The sequence below is a fragment of the Desmodus rotundus genome, chromosome 3 (assembly GCF_022682495.2).
Source record: "Desmodus rotundus isolate HL8 chromosome 3, HLdesRot8A.1, whole genome shotgun sequence".
Classification (NCBI taxonomy): domain Eukaryota; kingdom Metazoa; phylum Chordata; class Mammalia; order Chiroptera; family Phyllostomidae; genus Desmodus; species Desmodus rotundus.
This window is the reverse complement of record NC_071389.1, coordinates 30,483,125-30,506,741: the sequence shown is the minus strand read 5'-3', so window position 1 is coordinate 30,506,741 and position 23,617 is coordinate 30,483,125. Positions and strand designations below refer to the sequence as shown.

Sequence of the window (23,617 nt, the reverse complement as noted above, 5' to 3'; positions counted from 1 at the left end):
TGAAGAGACAGGAGGGAGAGATGAAACTGTCAATACAATATTCATACAGATTATATTTTAAATGACAATACAATATATTTTTTAAATTTTTATTGTTATTCAGTTACAGTTGTATGCCTTTTCTCCCCATCCCTCCACCCCACTCCAGCTGAACCCACCTCCCTCCCCCACCTCCACCTTCCCCCTTGATTTAGTCCATGTGTCCTTTATAGTAGTTCCTGTAATCCCCCCTTCCCAGTGTCCCCACCCCACTCCCCCCTGGCTATTGTTAGATTGTTCTTAACTTCAATGTCTCTGGTTATATTTTGTTTGCTTTTTTCTTCTATTGCTTATGTTCCAGTTAAAGGTGAGATCATATGGTATTTGTCCCTCACCGTCTGACTTATTTCACTTAGCATAATGCTCTCCAGTTCCATCCATGCTGTTGCAAAGGGTATAAGCTCCTTCTTTCTCTCTGCTGCGTAGAATTCCATTGTGTAAATATACCATAGTTTTTGGATCCACTCGTTTGCTGATGGGCACTTAGGTTGCTTCTAGTACTTGGCTATTATGACAATACAATATTTATACAGATTTTATACATGTAAAGTCTTTTCTCCCCTTCACAAAAATCTTATGAGATAGATTCTCTTTTTATTTCCTTTTAAAATATAGGGAAACAGAGGCACAGAAACATTAAGTTCTTGCCATGGTCTCATGGCTTATAAGTGGCAGAGCCAGGATGCAGCCCAGTCAGTCTGGTGTGAAAGTCTACATCTTTTTTTTTTTAATGTATTTATTTTAGAGAGGGGAAGGGAGGGAGAAAGAGAGGGAGAGAAACATCAATATATGGTTGCTTCTCACACATCCCCTACTGGGGACCTGGCCTGCAACCCAGGCATGTGCCCTAAACTGGGAATTGAACCCATGACTCTTTGGTTTGCAGGCCAGCATTCAATCCACTGAGCCACACCAGCCAGGGCCCAGAGTCTACCTCTTAACTGCCAAGCAGACTGTCTACATTGATGGAATTTCCAAAAAGACAGGAGGGGCTTCTAGAAAAAGCAGGGAAAGAGGCCTTGGTCTGGGACTTGAGGAAGAAGGTGGCCAAGAGCAGGTGGGTTTATAGGTACAGTGTCTAGATGTTCATGGAGGCAAGGTCAGGTTCTAAGACTGAAGATGGCAAACGTGGAAGCTGAGAAGGCAGGAGGTGTGGGGCCTTTGAGTGTGGTGTGGAGGGCTCCTTGGTCTCCCAGCTGGCTCCTGTAGAAACAGAGGAAAGATGGAAGGGGGCCTACAGGTGGAATAAGAGGAAGGAGAGAGGACTGAGGTATAGAGGGAGGAGGAGCAAGTCCAAAGTTCCATAAGAACTCCGTACAAGGCCTGGCAGAGCCATTGATGTCCCTGTCTCCCATAAGAAAGGGGAGAAACCCAGGGTTGGAATGTTTTACATCCCCTGGGGACCTAGCCGTTTCTTCACCTGCACTGATTGTCCACATGGCTTTTTTTTCATCTTAGGAAGAATCAGAACCAGCTCACATTAATCTATGTTCCCAGTGTCCGGCACATATGAAGCTGTAGTGAACATTTCCTGAATGATTGATTGATTGAGTGAATGAATGCACAAGTGCAGAACAGCAAGAGTTCAATGTCTGGACTTTGGACCTTGGCCATGATGGATTTGAACCCCTGCCTGCCTCTGACTGTGTGACTTCACCTGAACCTCAATTTCTTTATAATACCAATCCTCCTCATTCATGGATTACATATTTGTGGATTTACCTACTCACTAAAATTTATTTGTAACCCTAAGCCAATATTCATGACACTTTTGCAGTTATCCACAGATACACGTGCCGAGCTGTAAAAAATGTGAGTCGGCCAACGTGCATGTTCTCAGCGGAGGCTGAACGAGAGAATACCCTGCCTTCTCACTTCAGCTCTTATAGTGGAAACAAGTGTTCTTTTTATGGTCTATTGACTGTCATGTTTTTCATATTCCGGGGCTTTTTGTGGGTGATTTTGCTATTTAAAACGGCCTTCCAAGTCATGTGAAAGTGCTGTCCAGTGTTGCTAAGCACAGGAAGGCTGTGATTTACAGAGGAAATACATGTGTCCCTTGAACTTCATTCAGGTATAAGTCATAGTGCTATTGGCTGTGAGTTCAATGTTAGTGAGTCAACAATCATTTTTAAATTAGGCGTCTTTGAACAGAAAAACACGTAAAACTAGGGGATGTACTGATCAATCAATCGACGAAAATGTTATGACCTGGTAGGAATCTAACCCTGTATTTCTCCTAGGAGCACTGGTGCGGTATTTGCTAATTCAGTGTTCATAGTGGTGACTTCATTGGAACATAACTACCAGCAATAACAAGGGTTGGCTGTATGTGAAATAGGAATAATTATAGAATCTCCTTGTAGGGTTGTGGGATTCAAGGAGATAATGTTTTAAGGTAGTTGGTGCCATATTGGGCACATAATAAGTATTCAGTAAAAATGGTTAATATTGTTATTGTGGATGAGTGAGAAGGTAAAGGAGTGATTTCCCCCTGCTGAGAGTTCCATTCTCCCAAGGGGCCAAGTTGAGGTTTTCTGGTTGGACTGACCTAAGGAGAGAACTATGAGAGACCTTGACCTATAGGGAGGGGCTGGGGACCAGGACTTGTATAAAGGGCCCCACCCGCACACAGACTCTATGTCATAGAGACCTCAGCTGCCCTGGCCAACAGCGCCCTCGGGCACGGTACAGAAGCTCTCTGTGCCCATGGGGCCTTTTCAGCTTGCCCGTGCCCCTCGGCCCCGGGGTTTACGTTCCCCCTACCGCAGACCAGGTGTGGGCTGGCCTCGGCCCAGGTTTCCCAAGATGTTCAAGTGCAGCCACAGAAGGTACCGGCAGAAACTTCAAGGCCCAGCTGCCACCACTGCAGCCACCAATCTTGCTTCCGTGGCCAGGGATATCAACAACACCCACCCTGCCACCACCAGTGTGTGGATCCTTCCACTGCGAGGTGAGCTGAGAGTCCTGAGCCAGGACTGGGGCTGGAAAAACAGGCCCCCTGAAGTTTCCCCCACCTTAGCCCTGCATAGGCACTCAAGAGGGCACACGCTCTGTGCAATATCGCCCCAGAGGTGCAGAGAAGTCTTCATGGCAGGCATCATCCTAAAGACTGAGCGCCCTAATGGAGGATGAATTGGCTGGAAACGGAGGGCTTGGGGAAGTGGAAGAGGTGAATCTAAGAGCAATGGAGCTTCCAAAACTGCCGCCTTCCTCACACTCTTCCCTCTCTTTCCTCTCCTCAGTTCTCAGACTCCTCTGTCAACCTGGCAGCTTTCTGATCCTCTAGAAATGCCCAGAAACTAGTCCAGAAGCTTAACTGGCTCCGGATCTGCATCTTCTAGGGGCCATGGGTGATGAATAGCAGCCAAATACAATCATTTCTGCTCCAACTGCCTATTCTACTCCGAGGTGTTTCCAGCTGACTCTGCAGGGTATGAGGGCAGGGGCAGGCTTCAGTGACAGTGGCGGGGATCACAGTTAGACAGTGGAAGGACAGGACAAGGTCAGCAACACACACCATCTCCCCATCTTTGGCTTCAACTTTTGATACTCCCTACGAGGTAAGGGCCTTCCTGCCTTGCCCTCCCATCTGCACCTGGATAAGGGTCTCCACAGACATTGGGAACATACAGAGAGCCAGGTCCTTGGGGAGGGAGACAGAGGCACAGATCAGAAAGGACAGAATGAAAGAGATTTCACTGCTTGAGTGTAACCTCATGAGTTCTCAAGCGTGGTGTATGTGGCTCTGTGTGCCTGGGATGGTCGGTGTGTAGATGTAGCTGCTGATGTGTGTGTCTGAGTGTGGGTGTGTGAGACCAGAACAGTGGGAGTATAAGTGGGCAGGTGGCTGGTCTGCCCTTGCAATTGAATGTGCCCCTGTGGCCAGCTGTGAGTGTTAAGGTGTGTTTGAGAGGATATGGATGTACCAGAGAGAGGCATCAGCTCTGCTGAGAGGAATAAAGATCAGGAGGGGAGTGGGGGTTAGCCTGAAGGAGGAGAGGGTTGCTTCTGAAGAGGGTATACCACCTTTAGCCCCCAAGTCTCTTTCTGAGGTCAGTATTTTCCAGGACAGGAAAACAGCTGAGGTAGGCCTTTGGAGGTGGGGCAAGACTGAGTTTGAGTTCTGAAAGGGGGAGGGTGCTGAGCATTCTAGTCTGGTGATTTTCCACTTGGTTTTCTGCGTGTACACCCACGTGTCATTGGCTGTAACTGGGTTTCTGTGAGGTGTGTCTCCATGGCATTGTGTCTCAGTGACAGGAGGGACCCTGTTTCTAATGTGTCACTTTATGCATGGGTTAGTGTGTGTGTCTCGCTGTCCAAAGATCTGGCTCCATTTCCAGGGCTCCCTTCCCTGAGGGTTGACACCTTTGGCCTGGCCCCTGGGGTTCAGGGAGCCTGTGGGGAGAAAATGAATTGTGTCTGTGTCCGTCTGCTCCAAGGCTTGCCAGAGAATGGGACCTGGAGAGGAGGTGAGGGACAGAGAGAATTCATTGACAGTGCTGGACGGGGGCTGAAGTTTCTCAGGGTGTTGGGAGGGGGAGGTGCTGAACTGCAGTTAGAACTAGAAGGTGACTGTGTTAGTGCCCAAGGCCCACAGGGGGGCACACACATATAAAGACACATGACACAATCCATAAACACTTGCAGACATGTAAAAATATAAGTGAACTCACAGATGCACAATGCAACAAATATATGTGCATGCAAGACATGCTTATAAACAGACATGCACAGACACCAATGCCCATAGACCTCCCCACACGACACACGTAACACACACATGCCTACAAATGAACATACACAGACACAAACGTGCATGTATCAGACACAAGCACACAGCATGTAGACACATGCAATCAAACTCATGCAAACCCAGGCACACGCACACACACACACACCTACATACAGACACACTCACCAGACTTCCCTGCCCCTGTGGCCCTGGGACCCAGAAACCTCCCCCTATGTAAGTGTGTGTGTGCATGCCCACACTTGAGTCTGTGAGAGTAAGTGTGTATGTGTATGAGTGAGGGGGTGCTGAGCTGTGGGAACCCGATGACATCATCTCTTCTGGCTATTTTTAACTGCCTCTGCAATGCTGGCTCCTCCAGTGCCCTTCCCCCTCCAGGCTCCCACCTCTCCTCCCCCTCCAGGCTCCCAGAGGCAGCGGCAGCCAGAGGGCACCCACCACCCCAATCTAGGTGACCCCGTGGATGACTGGATACAGCTCACTGTCTCCCACCCTGCCAGAGCTCCCCGGAGGCTGAGAAAACTGGGCCCCCAGGCCAGACGAGAAGACTTGGGCTGTGTGGCAGCTTGGAACAGGGGCCTGGGTTAGGTGAGCTGGCCTGGCTGGTCTCCAGCCCCTGGAGTGCCTCTGCTTCTGCTTTTCAATCTGAAACTCTGTCTCAGTCAGTAGTGCCTGCTGTGTGCCAGGGAGGGTGCCAAGTTCTGGAGATAAAACAGTGAGCAAGTCAGTGGGAGTTCTTCTGGTGGGAGCTGCAGCTCTATGGGAGACACATTAAACAGATCCACAGGCACTGCGCTAAATTGCGGCGAGGGCTCTCAACACCGGTATCGGGGACTTAGTCGGGGATGATGTTCCCTTTCTCTTTCAGTCTCCCATAGAGATCACCTGGAACCAGAGGGGCACACTCCCTTCCCTTGCACCTTTCACCCTGACAGCCACACCCAGAATTCCACAAAGCAGGTCTCCCTTCTCACACCCCAGGCTGTGCACCAACACTGCACCAACCCCCATCCAAGGGTGGCCCACTGCTGTTCACGTTCCCCTTCTCTTTGGAACCTCCTCCCAGCCGATCTATAGATGAGAAGAGCGAGGACAACGAGAGCAGTCAAATTCATAGGGACATATACTAAAATGGGGGCTGCAGGGTGGGGTAAAATGCTGGGGTGAGTTACCACATAACAGGTACAGAGCTTCAGTTTCGAGATGGGCGGTGGTGGTGGATGCACAGTAGCATGACCCTACTTAATGCCACTGGACGGTAGACTCACAAATGGTTAAAATTGCACATTTTATGTCACGTGTATTCCATCACAGTAAAAGAAAAGGCAGGATTAAAAAAAAAAGAAAACTCAGGCCCAGAGACGGACAGCACTGGACCATACCTGTCGGTGCAGTGGAGCTGCCCAGGGGACGTGGAGGAGGAAGTGGTTGGTGGCACAGGTGTGGGAGGGGCCGGGGGTGGGAGTAGGAGATGAGGGGGAGGAGGACGGTGGCCTGAGGGACCTGTGCCTGGAGGAGGGTTTCCTGCTCCCGCCAGTCTAGGCAGCCACGGGAAAATCGGGTTTGTCTGCTTCAGTCAAGCCCTCAGGGCTGGAGGGGGTGGTCCCGACAGCTCTAAGGAGGTGGCTTGGAGGCGGGCCCATCCTCTGGCCCAGACTCTGACCAAACCACTGGGGGAACTTTATGTAATAATGGGACACTTTGGAATGCGGGGGGGAACAGCTGTGGACTGGAGGCAGGAGCCCAGAGCTCCAGCCCTTGTTCTGCCCCAAACCTCAGATGTGATCCTTGGAAAGTCTTGCCCCACCAGACCCTCCCAGGAAGGAGCCCTGGAGGTTTAGTTTCCCCACCCCTAACTCCAGCCTTCTGGGTTTTCCTGGGAGTCTGACTCAGGCGCGGGAACCTGAATCAAAGGGTAGAAGCTCAACCAGACCGCCCCCAGGGCGCCAGGCTGGAGGTCCCTTGTTACCAATGGGTCAATGGCCGGAAGCTCAGCTCCAGCCCCACAATGCAATACCGGTCACCCCACCCTTACCAGTGCCCTCACCCACACCCCCACTTCCGGCCTCTGTTCTTTCCTCTCCTTCAGGGAAAGCTGCATAGCTCCCCAGGGAATCTCCCATATCTCCTCCACTGGCTCCCTGCCCAGTGCTTAATCCTACCTCCCCCTCTGCCCATTTTGGCCAGGCCAGGCTGTCAGTAAACTTTCTCTGGAGCATGGTGCAGGCCAGGAAGGAAAGGCAGCTGGGTGGAAGGGCCGCAAAGGAGCTTACTTTTCCTGCTACCCTCAGATACTGGAGTCCTAATGAGGGACTTGACTGGGAGGTGAAGGGACTGAGTGCTGGGGCCTAGGCCTGGGCTGCCCTGGGCATATCCCCCGAAGGAGCTCCAGGGGAGGTGGGAGTGCTGCCCTTCACCTACCCAGCCCTCTCCTTCCTCTGCTCTCAGTGATTCAGAGAAGAGAGCCCAGAGCCGAGACTTGCTTGCAATCACAAAAACCCAAGCCAAGTGGGTACTGGTTACCGTCACTATGTCAATGACAAATTCATGAAACTCACATCATAAAAAATCATAAAATTCTTGATGCATAGACTCCATAGTCATGGAATTTTAGAATCACAGAATTCTAGTACTGTGAAACCTGCGTTATAGAATCTTAGAAATGCAGAATTCTGGCATCACTGAGTCCTAAATCACAAGTTTAGAGTATCCTTGAACTGGAAGTTTTGAGAAGTCAGTTAGGGAAGCCTCTACCTTTAGGTGGATGTCTAAACCAGAGGACGCCCGACTGGGGATGGGCGAAGGAGTTCATACGTGAACACCAAGGAGGAAGTAGAGAGCCCAAGACACATGAGCTTAGGGAGAGGTAACAAACCTGTAATTAACCAGAAAGAAGACAGACCTCTCCCATGAGGACAGTGCTGGCTCCTGAGGATAAGGGGAGTGGAGTGGCAGGTGGGGATATAGACAGGAAAACAATATAAACAAAGAAAATATAACCAAAAGAATAAATCAAGTAGCATAATACACTGGCCCCAGTGCCTCCAGCTCTCCTATGATTGGGGTTAACATCAGCCCGAGAAATTTTCAAAGGTTGGTAAGCCTCCTTATTACCTTAAAATGGCAACTCACATCTGACTTTTGGGGGGAAGAAAAAAGGTACAAAACAGAGAAGAGTTCAGATACCACACTTTTCTTGGTGCTGCTGGGAGGAGCAGATGCTTTCCAAAGAGGAGGCTGAGACTTGAGCAACATGGTATACACCAAACCCACCCTGTGAAGTGGGGTTCAGAGTCCCCAGCAAGGCTCTGGGAGGCAACCTTGTGGAGAACATCTGTCTGGGGTGGTACCTGAAATGGAGCATCTTTATGGAAGGGGCCAACTTTGAGGTAGCACTTCGTATGGAGAGCCTTATCTGATTATGGGATTAGTTACTCATGAAATAAGGATATTTACCTAGCATTTCTGGGAAGCTACTGCAAACTCAGGAACCCAAAAGGAGAAGCTCCAGAGAAAGGCAAATGCCAAGCCCTGCTGGACACGCGAAGTGGGGCAATGTCAGCTGGAGATCCTTTTGCTCGGCTGCTTGTCCTTGGATTCAGCTCAGTACCTCAGCCCTGACCTCTCTCCACTCCCTCATTTGCCACTCTCTTCCCGCTTGCCTGCTCTTCTACATGAGCTCATCTTCTGTGTGACCTTTGGCAAATGCTGTCCCTCTCTAAGCCTCAACCCTCCTTTGTTCCTTTTTAAAATCTGTAACTGTGTCCTAAGTGCAGCTTTTATTACTTTATAGTCCTGGTATTGTCCATATTCTAACTTCAGGTATCCCCATTCTTAGCTTCCAGAGAAAGTATCAGACAGCTTCAGGGGAAAAATACAAAGACTAGGGACTAGAACTCATGCTCCTATTTGACATCCTATACAGGGTGGGGCAAAAGTAGGTTTACAGTCATTCGTATGGGAAAAGACATGCAGGTTGTGATCATTGCAATAGCTTTGTTAATTGTTTCACATACTCACAATTGTAAACCTCCTTTTCCCCACCCTGTATGTGTGAGTGCCTATGACAGGTGTTTTCATACATCTTACATAATACCCAATAACCACTCTGTATATACAAATCATTGCTCCCATTTTAGAGATGAGGGAACTGAGGCTCAGGGAGAGTAAAAAACGTGCTTAAGATCATTCATCTTAGCATTCATTCAGCTAGGGAGTAACGGAACTGGAATCTTAACTAGGTCTGTCTTAATCTGAAGGCTGTGGTTTCACAGTAGCATTATTCCAAGGACAGGATTTTCAGGTAGAAGTGGCCCGTGTGCTGCCATGAGAGGAGATGAGTTCCATTTTGGAAAATGTGCAATAGGGGCTGGCAGCTTGTACGGTTAAAACAAAACAAAACAAAACAAACAAAAAACCCACTGAATGGAGGTTTCTTTTATTGGTATTCTCAGCTGACATTGGCCATAGCTGGGCTGGGCTGGGCTGGGCTGGGGGTGAGGAGGTTGGAGTGGAACCTGTGGGGAGGTTCTGGGCTGGTCTTCAGCGGTTTGAGAGGCTGCTGCCACTGCTCCTGCAGACAGTGTGTACATGTTGGGGAGGGGCCGTGAATGGGGGCTTCTTCCCTTTCCAGGATGGGCAACACCCTGCACCCCTCAACTGGAGCTGGTGGTCAGGCCTCTGGAGCCTGGAGCAAGGGACTTTTCAGCTGTGATAGCATCCTGGTGTGTTGACACCAGACTCACTGCCTGGAGGTTCCCAGCACCTTTTGGATCCCCAAGCCTCAGCAACCTTGCACAATTGCCTCAGTTCACTGACTCAAAGGAGGTGGAAGGGTTTCAGATTTACCCCGACCCCTGCCCTGCTCAAGGGTCATTACAGGAGGCAGGAGCCAGGAAGTCATTGGCTCAGAAGGTCAGGGCTAAGGGCGATCTTGGGGGTCATTTTATACAGATTCTTTGCAGTAAGGGTGAGGAAGGAGTTTGAAGTCCAGAAAGGGAACAGGGCTTGCTAAAGAGAACACAGAAGGCACTGCTGCTCCCATCAAGTACCAGGTACTTCTCTTGGCACTGAGGGCAGACTTTAATCTGTCCTGCTTCTCGCTCTTGAGAGCTTGCATCCTAACAGAGAAATTGGCTTGGTAGATACACCAAGAGAAGTGTCAGGGCTAAAAGACAGGCTCAGACTTTGTACACCGGGAGCTTCGAGAGGCCAGCACACAGACCTCTACAGGCTTCACGAAAGATACACAGGTGGTTTTTAAGCTGTGCTTAAACAAGGGTCAATGCTTTAGCTGATGCAAAGGAGTAAAAGACTGCTGGCTGACAAACAGCATGAGCAAGAGGGGACACTGAATTGCCCCGCCAGGTTGGTCCATGTGGCTGGAGTGGAAGTCTGATGGGTAATAGCGTAAACCAAGGTCAGGACTGTCTGTGCTCTGTAGCACATAATAGTCACAGAGGTGCAGGCCACAGGGATACCAGGGCCCAAGCTGATAGGGGGATCTGAGGAGTCTGTGGTTGCAGTAGAGGTGGGGCTGCTTGACTCTTAGCGCACGGCCCGGGCTGTTTCGCTTAATACACTACGCACAAAAGCGCACAAAGCCTCTGCCCCACCTCCCTCCACACGACCCAGGCCCAGGCCAAGGTGGGGTCAGCCAAGGGGAGGAGATTACTCCCTCCTGCAGCTTCCTTCTCACTCTCCCATTGCTCCTAAACTCGCCACTGGGCGGGGACAGGATGAATTCGTCCGGAGTTTTGGATGCAAATCAGCTCCGGATTTATTCTCCGGCGTTCTTTCCGTAAAGCGCGACGCCCCCGGCGCCAGCGCTTGTCTGGAAGTGTCTTTTCCGGCCCTCACCCAAGGGCACCAGGGTCTAGAACGGGGAGTGGGGGGATGCTTTCCCTGCTGGCGAATCCTGTGGCTCTGACCCTGGGGGCGAGGTGAGGGGAGGGTGCAGTTGGGAGTCCGGGGACTTGGCGGAGGCTGGGCTGTAATTAACCACTGCTCCAGGTGGGGAGCGGGAAGCCGTGGTCTGAAAGACCCTCCAAGTGGAAGAGCGGTCGCCACCGAAAGTCAGACTAGGAGTGTGGGGAGTGTGGGTCACCTTGGGCAAGCGGGACCCTGGTCACGAGGACCAGGACTGAGGTTTTGGTAGAGAACCTGGGGTGGAGGACAAGGGGAATCCCAAGGCCCAGGAGGGGCCTCCTCAAGGCTGAGCTGGGTTGGGTGCCTTGCCTGGTCTCTCTGCAAACCTTGTTTGGGCACTAAGAAGGAATTCGACTGATCCCTGCCCTCATACCGCAGGGATCCTAAAGTAGAGTTACATCCCAGAGGCCTGAGAGCCTGGAGGGGTATAGGACCTGGAGGAGTGGGGCTGCTCCATGCACTTCCAAGGGCTCCAACTTCAGGAAACAACTGCAGGAATAGTGTGACAGTTTATATATAAATGCTGATTAAATCAACATGGAGAGATGGCATTTATTGAGTGCTTACTGTATCCAGACCAAGGATACTCACCACACTGACAACAATGAGAGACACTTGCTTTTTTTCTTGGTATTTTATAGTCAGAAAAGGGCAATACAACTCATACATATTTTTTCTTGATTTTTAGATATGGGTGGGTGGTGAACAGAGAGAGAAGCATCGATTTGTTGCGCCACTTACTTATGCATTCATTGGTTGATTTCTGTGTGTGTCCTGGCAGGAGACTGAACCACAACCTTGGTGTATTGGGACAATGCTCCAACCAACTGAGCTACCTGGCCAGGGCACAACTCTTTTTATTTAATAAAACAAGCCCTGGCTGGTGTGGCTCAGTGGATTGAGCACTGGCCTGTGAACTGAGAGGTCACCAGTTTGACTCTCCGTCAGGGTACATTGCCTGGGTTATGGGCCAGGCCCCCACTTGGAGGTGTGCAAGAGGCAGCCAATGGACGCTTCCCTCCTTCTCTCCCTTCCCCTCTATCTAGAAATAAATAAAATCTTTTTTAAAAAAAAAACCTAGACTGGGGTTTCAGCACTGCTAAACTTGGCCTTTAATGTCTACAAGGCTCAGGTTTCTTATCTGTAAAACAAGAATGAGAGAACCTAGGCACAGGGTTTGTTGTGAGGATTAAATGGGTTAAGACATTAAAGATACTTGGAACAGTGCTCAGTAAGTGGCAGCAGGGAGAACGCTTAGACTAGTTTGGTGTCGGAGAAATGGGGAACAAAGAGTCTCTGGAAGAGTGGAAATCTGAGCTAAGTCTTAAAATAGGGGTAGGAGCTAGTCAGTGGAAAAGGGAGGAAAAGAAGGATGTTACTGACAGGGAACAACGTGAAAAAAAAAACAGGTGAGAAACAGGACAGTGAATTTGGGGGAAACTACAAGGTGTGAGGCAGAGAGTAGAGAGAGGTGAGGTTAGAAAGGGCAGCTGGGGCCAGACTAGGGCAAGGTGAGGGTGCGTAAGTGACTGAGGCTGGTTTTCCTACCGAGAGCTGTTGAGGGGTTTTCAGCAGCGGCAGCGGGACATAGGCTCCCTGTGGGGTGGGGTGGAGGCAAGGAGACCTGCGAAAGGGAGGATAAGTGGCATGAACTGCAGCAGCAGCCTTGGGATGGAAAGAAATGGATGGATTTGACAGGTAGAAATGACAGGACTTGGTGATGGATTGAATGGGACACATAAGTGAGAAGGAGGTGTGAGGACTGTATCCTGATTTTCAACTTGGGTCCCTGGGTGGTGCTACCCTCTGGGTGAGACAGGGAGTGGGAAGAGCAACACATTTGAGGGGAAGCTGAGTTCAGTTTTGGACATGCCTGTGACCACACTTCTGGACAGACCCTCAGTAATTGGGGTCTTGTCGTCCCACCTGGCAATTACTCTGGCCAGAAGATGGGAGGGGTATCATTAGGCACTGCTGGCTGTCTGTTCCCTGGCTGCGGTTGGCTGGAGATCTGGGTGGGGAGGTGGAGGTGGAGGCTGCCACCCCTGGGCTGGGCCTAGTGACTGTTCTTTTGTGGCTCTGGGCTGCCAGATGGTTTCTTTGGGCACAATCATGTTATAGGAGCTTGAGGATTAGGTTGTCAGATTGTTTCCAAAGAAAGTCCCAGGCGTGGGACAGTGCTTTGTGCTGCTGAGGTTATTGTCTCCATTTTACAGCTGAGGAAACTGAGGCTCAGGAATTGAGAGGCAGAACCAGGATGTGAACAAAAGTCTATGTGACGACTTCTCACAGTACCAGCTGCCAAATCATCAAGGGTGACATTTGCTCTAAGAGGGACAGGGAAAGCACCAGGGCCATGGCTCCTTGGGGGAGAAATGCAATCTGGAGGTGGGTTCAGGGAAGAAGGCAGGGAAAGCTTCCTGGAGGTGGTGCCATTTGTGTTGTCATAGAAGCATAATCTTGTTTTCTGTCTTGCCAGCCAGCAATCATTGGTGATCGGCCATTGCCTGCAGTAAGGGTGACCTTGTCATCTGAGGGGGCTCTAGGTAGAATGTGTCCACAGAACCCAAAGAGTGGCAGGCTGGAATTCCTGCAGGCATTTTAGGCCTGAATTGAGGGTACTTCTCCTTCAATCTCTGGCATCTGTCAACTTGAGCATCCCTTTGGCACTGGCTCTTCTTCACTGGCAGCTGGAAGCCCAGTGCCTATTCATTTTCATATCAGGGTTCAGCACAAGTTTGTGCTGTGTTTCCAGGTTTTGTTTTACTTAGGAAAAAAAAAAAAGAGTCATCATGTGAAAAAGTGATGGATTCTTTCTACGGGAGAACTGGCAATTGCAAGAAAAACTCTTTCTATGGATAATTGGGGCAAACTTATAAATCAGAAAAAATGTAGCTAACCTTTATCTGTTACCCACCGAGTGTTTTCCTCCAGGTGTTCAAATGGCTGAGGCAGACTGACATGTCTGGCATACACACACATACACATATATATTTTTAAAATCCTCACCTGAGGATATATTTATTGATTTTAGAGAGAGAGGAAGCGAGAAAGAGAAACACTGATGTGAAACATGGAGAGAAATGTTGATTGGTTGCCTCCGCACCTGCCCCGACTGGGAATTGAACCCACAACCTAGGTATGTGCCCTGACTAGGGATCAAACCTGCACCCTTTTATTGGTTTGCAGGACAGTGCTCCAACCGACTGATTACCTGGCCAGGGCGAGGATCAAAGTATTTTTAAGAATCTTGATACGTACTGCCAAAATGCTTTCCAGAAAGGTTGTGCCAATTACACTGCATCACCCTGATAGTGATGTACCAGTCCCACGGCATAGCACTAAGTATTAACATTTAAATAAGCTCTTGCTAATTTGATAAGCATACAATGGAATCTCCCTACCCGCCCCCCGCCCCCCTGTGCTGACTACTTTCTTGGAGGCCAGAGTGGCATGGGTCTACGAGGTCAATGATTTGGTTCAATCTGACCAAGTTCCTCTACTGACCAGACTGTCTCCTTCACTAAGTTGATGGGCTTTGGCTGTTGTGGACATCTATTGTTTTTACCTGCCTGGAATTCTCCCTTCCTTTCAGTTAGTCTCCCAATTTTTCTTTGGGGAATATCCCTCCTCCATTTTGGTCCATGTGGTACAAGTGGGCCTGCCCCACCCTCGAATTCCAGAGATGGGCACTGAGACACTGGCCTGGCCAGTTACCACAGCGGTTTAGTGATGGACATTTCACCCAAGTGGGGCAATGAAAGCCTTCTTCTGGAATAACTGGGACAGAGGCCCTCTCTTCTGCTCAAGGGTTGGGAGCAGGGAGAGTAAAGCTGAAAGAATGTGGACTTGGAGTTGTTTGGTGGCTGTTTTTGTAACTTGGGAAAAGCTCACCCGAGACAGAAGTCAATGCTAGTTCAGAAGTGCCAAGAATGGCGAAGATATATACCTGGAGACTTTATTTGAGCTCCTGGGTTCAGCTGCCTGGCTTTTCATTTACATAAGGCAACAAATTCTCCTCTTGTAAAAAAAAAAAAAAAAATAGCCAGTTTGAACTATGTTTCTGTTATTTGCAATTGGAAAAACCCTGTGGTTTTGCACGGTGCTCAGAAAAGGCAAATGTACCTGAATTGTTACAGAATCATAGGTTCTGAAGGTTGAAGGATCTTCCCCATCTTCTTCATTAATGTTTAAACACAAATCTCCATGTGTTTTAGTCAGATATCCGTCCAGCCTCTGCTTGCATAATTCCAAGGATGAGGCACTCACTGCCTTTAGAGCTAATCTGGCCCATCCAAACTAACTCCCCCCTACCCCATTCCTGAAAAACATACAAAGGATGGGAAAAATCTAATCCAGTGACCCAAGTATTTTGGCCAAATCCTTGGCTGTATAAAAGGGAGAGGTTAAAGAAGCTAACTTGAGGGGCAGGACTGAGCTAAATGGTTTGGAGAAGATAATGGTGTTTTGTTCGTTTGTTTTTGCCTTTGAGTATTTGGGAGCCAGGAAGAGAGGGCTGTAGAGAAAGAAGCAGCAGAGGGAGGAAAGTAAAATAATAGGATATAGTAGCAGAAAGGCTTTAAGAACAAGACTATCTAATACTAAATGTGGGAGGTACTCTGTGATTATGCTAAGTCCCCTCTGTCCCCATGAATCTTCACTAAAGTTTGGTAACAAAGCCTTCTGGGAAGTGATTATTTTTGTCATGTATATGGTAGTTACAAAAAAGGTTGAGGACTGGGTGCAGGACAGGGACAACACATGAGCAGTGAGGTAATCTGTAAGCTAAATTCAGATAGTGGAAGCCCGGATTCAGAGACAGAGGTGACTAGGACCGTGTTATTGTCCTGAGCATTTTCAATAATCTTTGGGAATTTTGTGGAAGAATTTGAAATGTGGGTTTGACAAGGCTTATCTGGTTCTTAAGGGGCAGTGAGAACACTAGCTAATAACTGGATGGTACTCATATTCAGATGAAATCAGCCTCCCTTAAGCTTTCACATTATCAAAGGGACTACCTTTGGGGACCGTGTTGACCAAACCCATTCAGTTTGTCTCACATGGCAATAACGTTTTCATCTGGCTTTGGAGTCCGACTCCGGGTTTGAGCCTGGGATTTGCCCCTGACCAGCTGTGTGACCATGGGACTTATAATCAATCTAGTGGGAGGAGATTGAAAAGATACAAAGAATATATGTAGTATGACAGGTAAGTGCTATGGAGACAAAGCGGGTAAGAGGGAGCTGGAGCACCACGGGTGTTATTCGCCATTTTATATGAGGTGGACAAAGGAGACCTCATTGGTAAGGTGATGTGGGAACAGAGACCCACAAGAAGGCAGGAAGCAAGTCCTGCTTATGTGCAGGGGAAGAATGTTTCAAGCAAAGCATGGAGCAACTGTAAAAGCTCTGAGGCGGGAGTATGTGGGAATGTGTTCAAAGGCCGACAAGGAGGACAGTGGCTGGAACAATGAATTTACTCTCTCCAAGCCTCTGTTAGTCATCTACAAAATGTTGATAATAGCTCCTGTATTGCAGAGTGGGTGTGATGAGTAAATGTGATAATGCTTAGTGCGGGCCTTGCGAGCTATTGTTAGGATGACAGCTACATCTTCGAACTTGTTGACAATTCTTTTTGGATAGTGATTTGTGGTTCTCCCTCCATCCCAGTGCTCTTCCTTTGATGCATGCTCTTGTTAGCCTGTAATCTCCAGTTTGTTCACCAGTCATTAATGGTCACCAGCGCCTACTGTATGCTACGCACTAGGTTACAGAACTATCTTAAGATGCCTACTGTCCCACAGGTGAGAGTACAAATAGCCACCATATAAAGCAAAACACAATCAAGAGAATAACTAGCAAAGTGCTTTGGGGATTCAGAGGCAAGTCATGAAGGTCATGAAAGGCTTTCTGGAGAAGGTGACATTTGGACTGACCTTTGAGGAAAGGATTCTCATGTTTGGAGGTGAGATGGAGAGGGCATTCCAGGAGCAAGGAAAAGGTGTGAGCGTGGGCACAGAGGCTGGCATGCACCAGTCCCAGGTGAGGAGGGGGAACTGCCTGGTATGGTACAAGTATAGTGTGTTAGAAGGTGAGAAGTGGGGACAAGATTTTGAAGGACAAGATGGTTAAGTTACGGAGTTTGGGCGTATGCTGTAAATAATAGAGAGGCATCAAACATTTTTAGGTAGGGAGTGGTATGGTCACAATGGTGTTTTTAAATGATCTGTCTGGCTGCAGAGGAGGAGAGCTTAGAGTCAGCAGGAACATGAGGGCTGGGGGGGACCCAGCAAGGAGACTCCAACATCTGTTTTGGTGAGTACTGCTGAGGTCATAGAAATGCAGATGGATAGAAAACATGATAGAGATGCAGGAAGAACCAGGATGCTCTAACTATTCTCTAAGACTTATCAGAGATCATATAGGAGTTGCCCAAATATGGTTACAATGAATTGTGCTGTTAACTCTTCTGAAATTGGGCTATTGAGGTCAGCTATTTTCAGTTCCACTCCACAGAAATACCTTTCAGAAAGGGGAGAGGGGCAGGAGAACGTGTCTGCCCTGACACTTTCCTGTTCTGGCATTTGATAACTGCATGGAACTTCAGTGTCATGGGGCACTCTAACCATCACGCTGTCTTTCAGGGATCAGCTTTCCGAACAGGGATTTCTTGTGGCTCCCAAAGCAGCTTGAATTGAAAGATGGAGAATTGAGTTTTGGCCCTAGGAATGTCAGGTTTAAAACTCTGTAAATTTGGAGCAAATAATGCTAGGATTTTTACATCATCTTTTCAAAGGGCCTTTTTTACTTTCTAAATGGCCTATTTAGCTAAAGAAAGAAATCAAAGATCATCTAAAATTTGATAATTTGGGGGAACCCTAGATCTGCCATGCTGCCAATTCCTTTAAAAAAAGAAAGTCAATCCAGATCCTGGCCTTCTTGGTTTATGACACTAGTTGACTGAATCCATAGTATCAATGACAAAGAGGCTGGGGGTGGGGGATGCATGTGGTCTTGAACATGGGTGACCACTCAGTCACCTCCTGTGGAGCTTTCCTATCGACAGACAGCAGGGAGGTGGACTGACTTTAGGGTAGAGCGACTTGGAAGGAGGGAGCTCAGCAGATGATTATCATAATAGCCCAGCTGAGCATTTTTCAACTTTACGCATTCTTGCCCACATTAGCTAATTAACTGACAGTTTGTCCCAGTGGAGCTGAGGGATGGTAAGAGACAGGGAGCTCATGCCAGACCACGTTCCCAGGGTCTGGAGGGGACATGATTGCAGTCGGAGGGCCAGAGCATTTGAGTGTTTGGATAGGGGCTAATGGACAGAAGCTAATTGACAGGCTCTCAAGCCCCTGTGTACGATGGTCAGCTGGTTTGTCCGAGACAATGTGATAAATGCCTCATTCAGTCCAGGGGCAGTCCCGGTTGGAGAGACCCAGTCAGGCCCTGTTACTGATCTGATGACAGATGCACAGGGTATTAGCTGCTTTACCACAGATGTCTTCTCTGGAGGACTGTCTCTGTGTCCAGGAGACTGAATGAGATTCTTCGTGGTCAGAGATGTCACATGATTTTTTTTTAAACAGAAAAAATTTAAATCAGAACCCAGCCAGTGATGAATTCCTATTATTTACTATGTATTTATCTTCTATAAGAAAAAACAGCCCTCACTAGCTCAGTTAGTTGGAGCATCCTCCCGATTTGCCCAGGTTGTGGATTCGATCTCCGGCCGGTCAGGGCACATACAAGAATCAACCAATGAATACATAAATAGATGGAACACCATATCGATGTTTCCCTCTCTTTTTCTCCCTTCCTCTCTCTCTCTAAAATCAATAAATAAAAATTAAAAAAATGAAAATAGCTACTTGTTAATTATTATTTTTAAATAAAATCCAGAAAACATGCACATTTTCGGAAAGTGTGTTAGCATAGCGCCTAAGAACTTGGTGTAAGCATCCATAATTTCACATTTTAATATTCACTTTAAAATTTTACATAAGTAAATTTATTATTTTTATGTGTACATGGGTTTAGACCAAGGGTTAGCAAACTAAACTGTAAAGAGCTAGATAGTAACTGGCTTAGGCTTTGTGGATATACAGTCTGCCCTATGTACTCGACTTTGGAATACCAGTACATCCACGGATAATAAACACATAAACGAATAAGCATGACTTGTGGACACTGAAATTCAAATTTATATAATTTGCACAAAATATTCTTTTGATATTTTCCCCTCAATCATTTATTTTTTTTAATTTATTGATTTTAAAGAGAGAGAGGAAGGGAGGAGGGAGAGAGAGAGAAAGAAAGAAACATCGATTTGTTTCACTTATTTATGTATTCATTGGTTGCTCCTTGTATGTGCCCTGACAGGAGATCAAACCCATAACCTTGGCGTATCAGGCCGATGCTCTAACCAAATTAGTTACCCGGCCAGGGTGTCCCCAGCCATTTAAAAATGTAAAAACCATTCTTAACTTGTGGTCTGTAGAAACACAGGTGGTAGACTGGATTTGACCCTTGGGCTGTAGTTTTCTGACCTCTGGTTTAGACCAGGGATTCTCAACCTTGGCACTATCGGCATTTGGGGCCAGATAATTCTTTGCTGTGGGGCTGCCCTGGTGCATAGTAGAATATTTAGTCACATCCCTGGCCTCTACCCAATAGCTGCGAATAGCATCACCTCTCCCTTTGAGTTGTGACAAGTAAAAATGTCTCTAGACATTATGAAATGTCCCCTAGGGAGCAGAATCACCCCCCAGTTGAGAACCACTGATTTAGACAATCACATACAGTCATTGAATCACCACCACAATCAAGATACAGAACAGATCTATTATTCCAAAAAACGTCCTTCATATTCCCCCTTTGTAGTCAACATCTTCCTCCACCCCATTCCCTGGAAGTCACTGTTTTCTGTTTCTATAATTTTATCTTTAGATTAAATAACATAAGAGAATAACATAACACAAATGGAATCATACAGAATGCAGTCTTTTAAGTTTGCTTCCTTCACTTAGCATAATGCATTTGAGATTCATTCATGTTGTTGAGTGCCTCAGCAACCCATTCCTTTTTATTGCTGACTAGTATTTCATTATATGGATATACCATGGTTTATCTACTCACCAGCTAAAGATATTGTATTGTTCACAGTCTTTTTTTGTGATTATGCATGAAGCTGCTTTGAACATTTGTGTGCAGGTTTTTGTGTGAACATAAATCTTCCTTTTTCTTATGTAGTCATTTCCTAGGGGTGGAATTTGTGGATCATATGGTAATTATATGTTTAATTTTATAATAAACTGCCAGATTGTTTTTCAGAATGGCTGTACCATTTTAAATCCCACCAGCAATGTATGAGAGTTGCATTGGCTTCACATTCTTATTACTTGGCTTGTCAGGATTTTGTTTGTTTGTTGGTTGGTTGAAGTCATTCTAATAGGCATGTAGTGGTGTCTCATTGTGGTTTTAATTTGCATTTTCCTAATGATTAATGGTACTGAGCATCTTTTTATGTGCTTTCTGCATACCTTCTTTGGTGAAGTGTTCATATCTTTTGCCCATTTTTAATGAGGTGGTTTGTTTTCTTTTTCTTTGTTTGTTTCTTTCTTTTTATCCTTCTTACTTTTTAAGTACATTTTATTGATTATTCTATTACAGTTTTCCCATTTTTTTCTCCCCTTTATCTCTCTCTGCCCTGCAACCCCCTCCCTCCAGCATTACCACTGCCCCCTTTAGTTCATGTCCATGGTTATTACATATAAGTTATTTGGCTTCTACATTTCCTATATTATTCTTAACCTCCCCCTGTCTATTTTGTACCTACCATTTATGCTTTTTATTGCCTGTCCCTTTTCCCCCATCCTCCCCCTCCCCCACCCCACTGATAACCCTCCATGTGATCTCTATGTCTAGGAATCTGTTCCTGTCCTAGTTGTTTGCTTAGTTTGTTTTTGTTTTTTTAGGTTTCGTTGTTGATAATTGTGAGTTTGTCATTTTACTGTTCATATTTTTTATCTTCTTTTTTTTAGATAAGTTCCTTTAACATCTCATATAATAAGGGCCGGGTGATGATGACCTCCTTTAATTTGACCTTATCTGGGAAGCACTTTATCTGCCTTTTCATCCTAAATGGTAGCTTTGGTGGATAGAGTAATCGTGGGTGTAGGTCCTTGCCTTTCATGACTTTGAATGCTTCTTTCTGTAAGCATTCTTGCCTTCTTGCCTGTAAGGTTTCTTTTGAGAAATCAGCTGATAGTCATATGGGCACTCCTTTGTAGGTAACTGTCTCCTTTTCTCTCACTGCTTTTAAGATTCTCTCTTTATCTTTAATCTTGGGTAATGTAATTATGATATCTCTTGGTGAGTGCTTTCTTGGGTCCAACTTCTTTGGGACTCTCTGACCTTCCTGGACTTTCATGTCTATTTCCTTCTACAGATTGGGGAAGTTTTGCTTCACTATTTTTTCAAATTTTCAATTTCTTGGTCTTCCTCTTCTCCTTCTGGCACCCCTTTGATTCAGATGTTGGAACATTTAAAGTTGTCCCGGAGGTTCCTAAGCCTCTCCCCATTTTTTTTGAATTCTTCTTTCTTCACTCTGTTCCATTTGAATCTTTATTTCTTCCTTATGTTCCAAATTGTTGATTGGAGTCCTGGTTTCCTTCCCTTCATGGTTGGTTCCTTGTATGTTTTTCTTTATTTCACTTTCCATAACCATCACTTTTTCCTTTATTTGGCAACCATCCTCAGTCATTTCTGTGACAGTCCTGAATACCAGTGTTTTGAACTCTGCATCTAATAAGTTGTCTATCTCCTCATCACTTCATTCTTTTTCTGGAGTTTAGATTTTTTCTTTCATTTGATCCATATTTCTTTGTCTCAGTGCCCCTGTTACGTTGTAAGGGGAAGAGCCTTAGGTATTCACCAGGGCAGGGTGACCCACTTCCCTGCATTGTGGCACTGTATGTGGGGGAGGGATCAGAGAGGGAACAATGCCACTTGTTTGGCTCTCGCCCAGCTTTCATTCACTTCCTCTGTTACCCACAAGTGAATTGAACCCTTCTGGCGCTGATTCCTGGGTAGGTGTGTTTGTGCATGTTCTAGGACTCTGTGGGTTCCCTCTAACAGACTATCCTGTGATACTGGGAGTCTCTCCCGCCACCACAACCACCACAGGTTTTTACAGCTCGAGGTTTTGAGGCTTTATTTCTCCATGTTGGAACCCTAGGTTGCGCAGTCTGCTTGCTCTCCAGTTGTTCCTCCTGGTTTATCTGCACACGAATGTGGGGCTGCCCTGGTCTTCTAGCCACTGCCTTGCTTTACGTCCTCTCTTCCCTGGCTACCTGCCTCCACCCTTCCTACAAGTCTGGATGAATATTTCTTCTTTAACAGCTTGGTTGTTGGACTTCCATACAGTTTGATTTTCTGGCAGTTCTGGTTGGTTTTTGTTTTTAAATTGGTTGTTGTCCTTTTTTTTTGGCTGTGCAAGGAAGCAAAGTGTATCTATGTATGCCTCCATCTTGGCCAGAAGTCCTGTTTTCTTATTACTACATTCTTTATATATTCTGGGTACAAGTCTTTTGTTGGATATGTGATTTGCAGATATTTTCTTGCAATCCATAGCTTTCCTTTTATTCTTTTAACAGTATCTTTCACAGCAGAAGTTTTTAATTTTGAGGAAGTCCAGTTTATCATTTTTTTCTTTGTGGTCTGTGCTTTTATGTCATATTTAAGAATTCTTTGCCTAGCCGAAGGTCACAGAGGTTTTCTCCTGTTTTCTTCTGGAAGTTTTATAGTTTTAGATTTGACATTTAAGTCTATAATCCATTTTGAATTAATTTTTATATAAGATGTATGTCTTGGTTTTTTGGGAGGAGGCACATGGACATCTACTTGTTTCAGCCCCATTTATTGAAATGATGATCCTTTCTCCATTGAATTGCATTCACACTCTTGTCAAAAATCAGTCGAGCACATATGTGTGGGACTATCTCTGGGTTCTCCATTTTGTTCCATTGACCTATATGTCTACCGTTTGCTAACACTGCACTGTTTAATCTCTCATGTTAAACAAAATTCTGAAAGGAGGGCAATGGGCACATGATGCAGTGTGCAGATGATGTTTTGTTGAGTTGTACACTTGAAACTTCTATGGTTTTATGAACCAATGTCACCCCAATAAATTTAATTTAAAAATTCTTAAAGTTGAATCCTTTTGGTACACTTATGTGTCTAATCAGTGTTCTAGCACGCTTAACATATTTAAGATTGTGAAATTTTTAAACCCTAAAACTTATATTTTGGGAAAAATCTTGGGTCACAGTTGGAGGGTGGCAGAGTTGATGATTCAGGCAATATAAGTGTGCTGAAAGAACATTGGAACGGTTGCGGCTTGGGGCAAATCCTTTAGCTTCTCTAAGTCACAGTAAAAAAGAACAAAGGAATTAAACTGAGTGCATTCAATAAACATTTGTGGAACAGTATTTTAGGTATTGGTTATATAGAAATATAAATCATATATCTGGCTTTATAGAATTCACTTTCTAGTTGGAGAGTCAATAAACAAAAAAAGTAAGTAAAATTATTTCAGATTGTGGTAAGTGCTAGTAATAAACTAAAATAGGGTACTGGGTTGTTGAGTGGAGGGGGCTACTTTGGCTAGCATTGTCTGGGAAGGCCACTCTGAGGAAGCAACATTTGAGCTGAGACCTGAATGAAGAGAAGGAGGTAGTTATAGTAGATCTGTGATTAAAAAAAAAAAAAAAAAAAAAAAAAAAAAACCATTGTAGATAAAGGGATAGCAGGCATAAAGGTCCTGAGGCCTATCTGATCCTGACAGATGAAGGGCCAAAGCTGATTTGAATGAAGGCTGCTATATGTG

At 46.3% G+C, this 23,617-nt stretch overlaps 1 protein-coding gene across 1 annotated transcript; it reads left to right on the top strand.

The window, feature by feature from the left end:
• The first annotated feature begins 2,748 nt into the window (after positions 1-2,748).
• P3R3URF (PIK3R3 upstream open reading frame) lies at positions 2,749-3,328 on the top strand. Its single transcript, XM_024571044.1, has 2 exons — positions 2,749-2,992; positions 3,285-3,328. The coding sequence occupies exons 1-2, from the start codon at positions 2,749-2,751 to the stop codon at positions 3,326-3,328; spliced, it is 288 nt and encodes a 95-aa protein (XP_024426812.1).
• Positions 3,329-23,617: the final 20,289 nt, after the last annotated feature.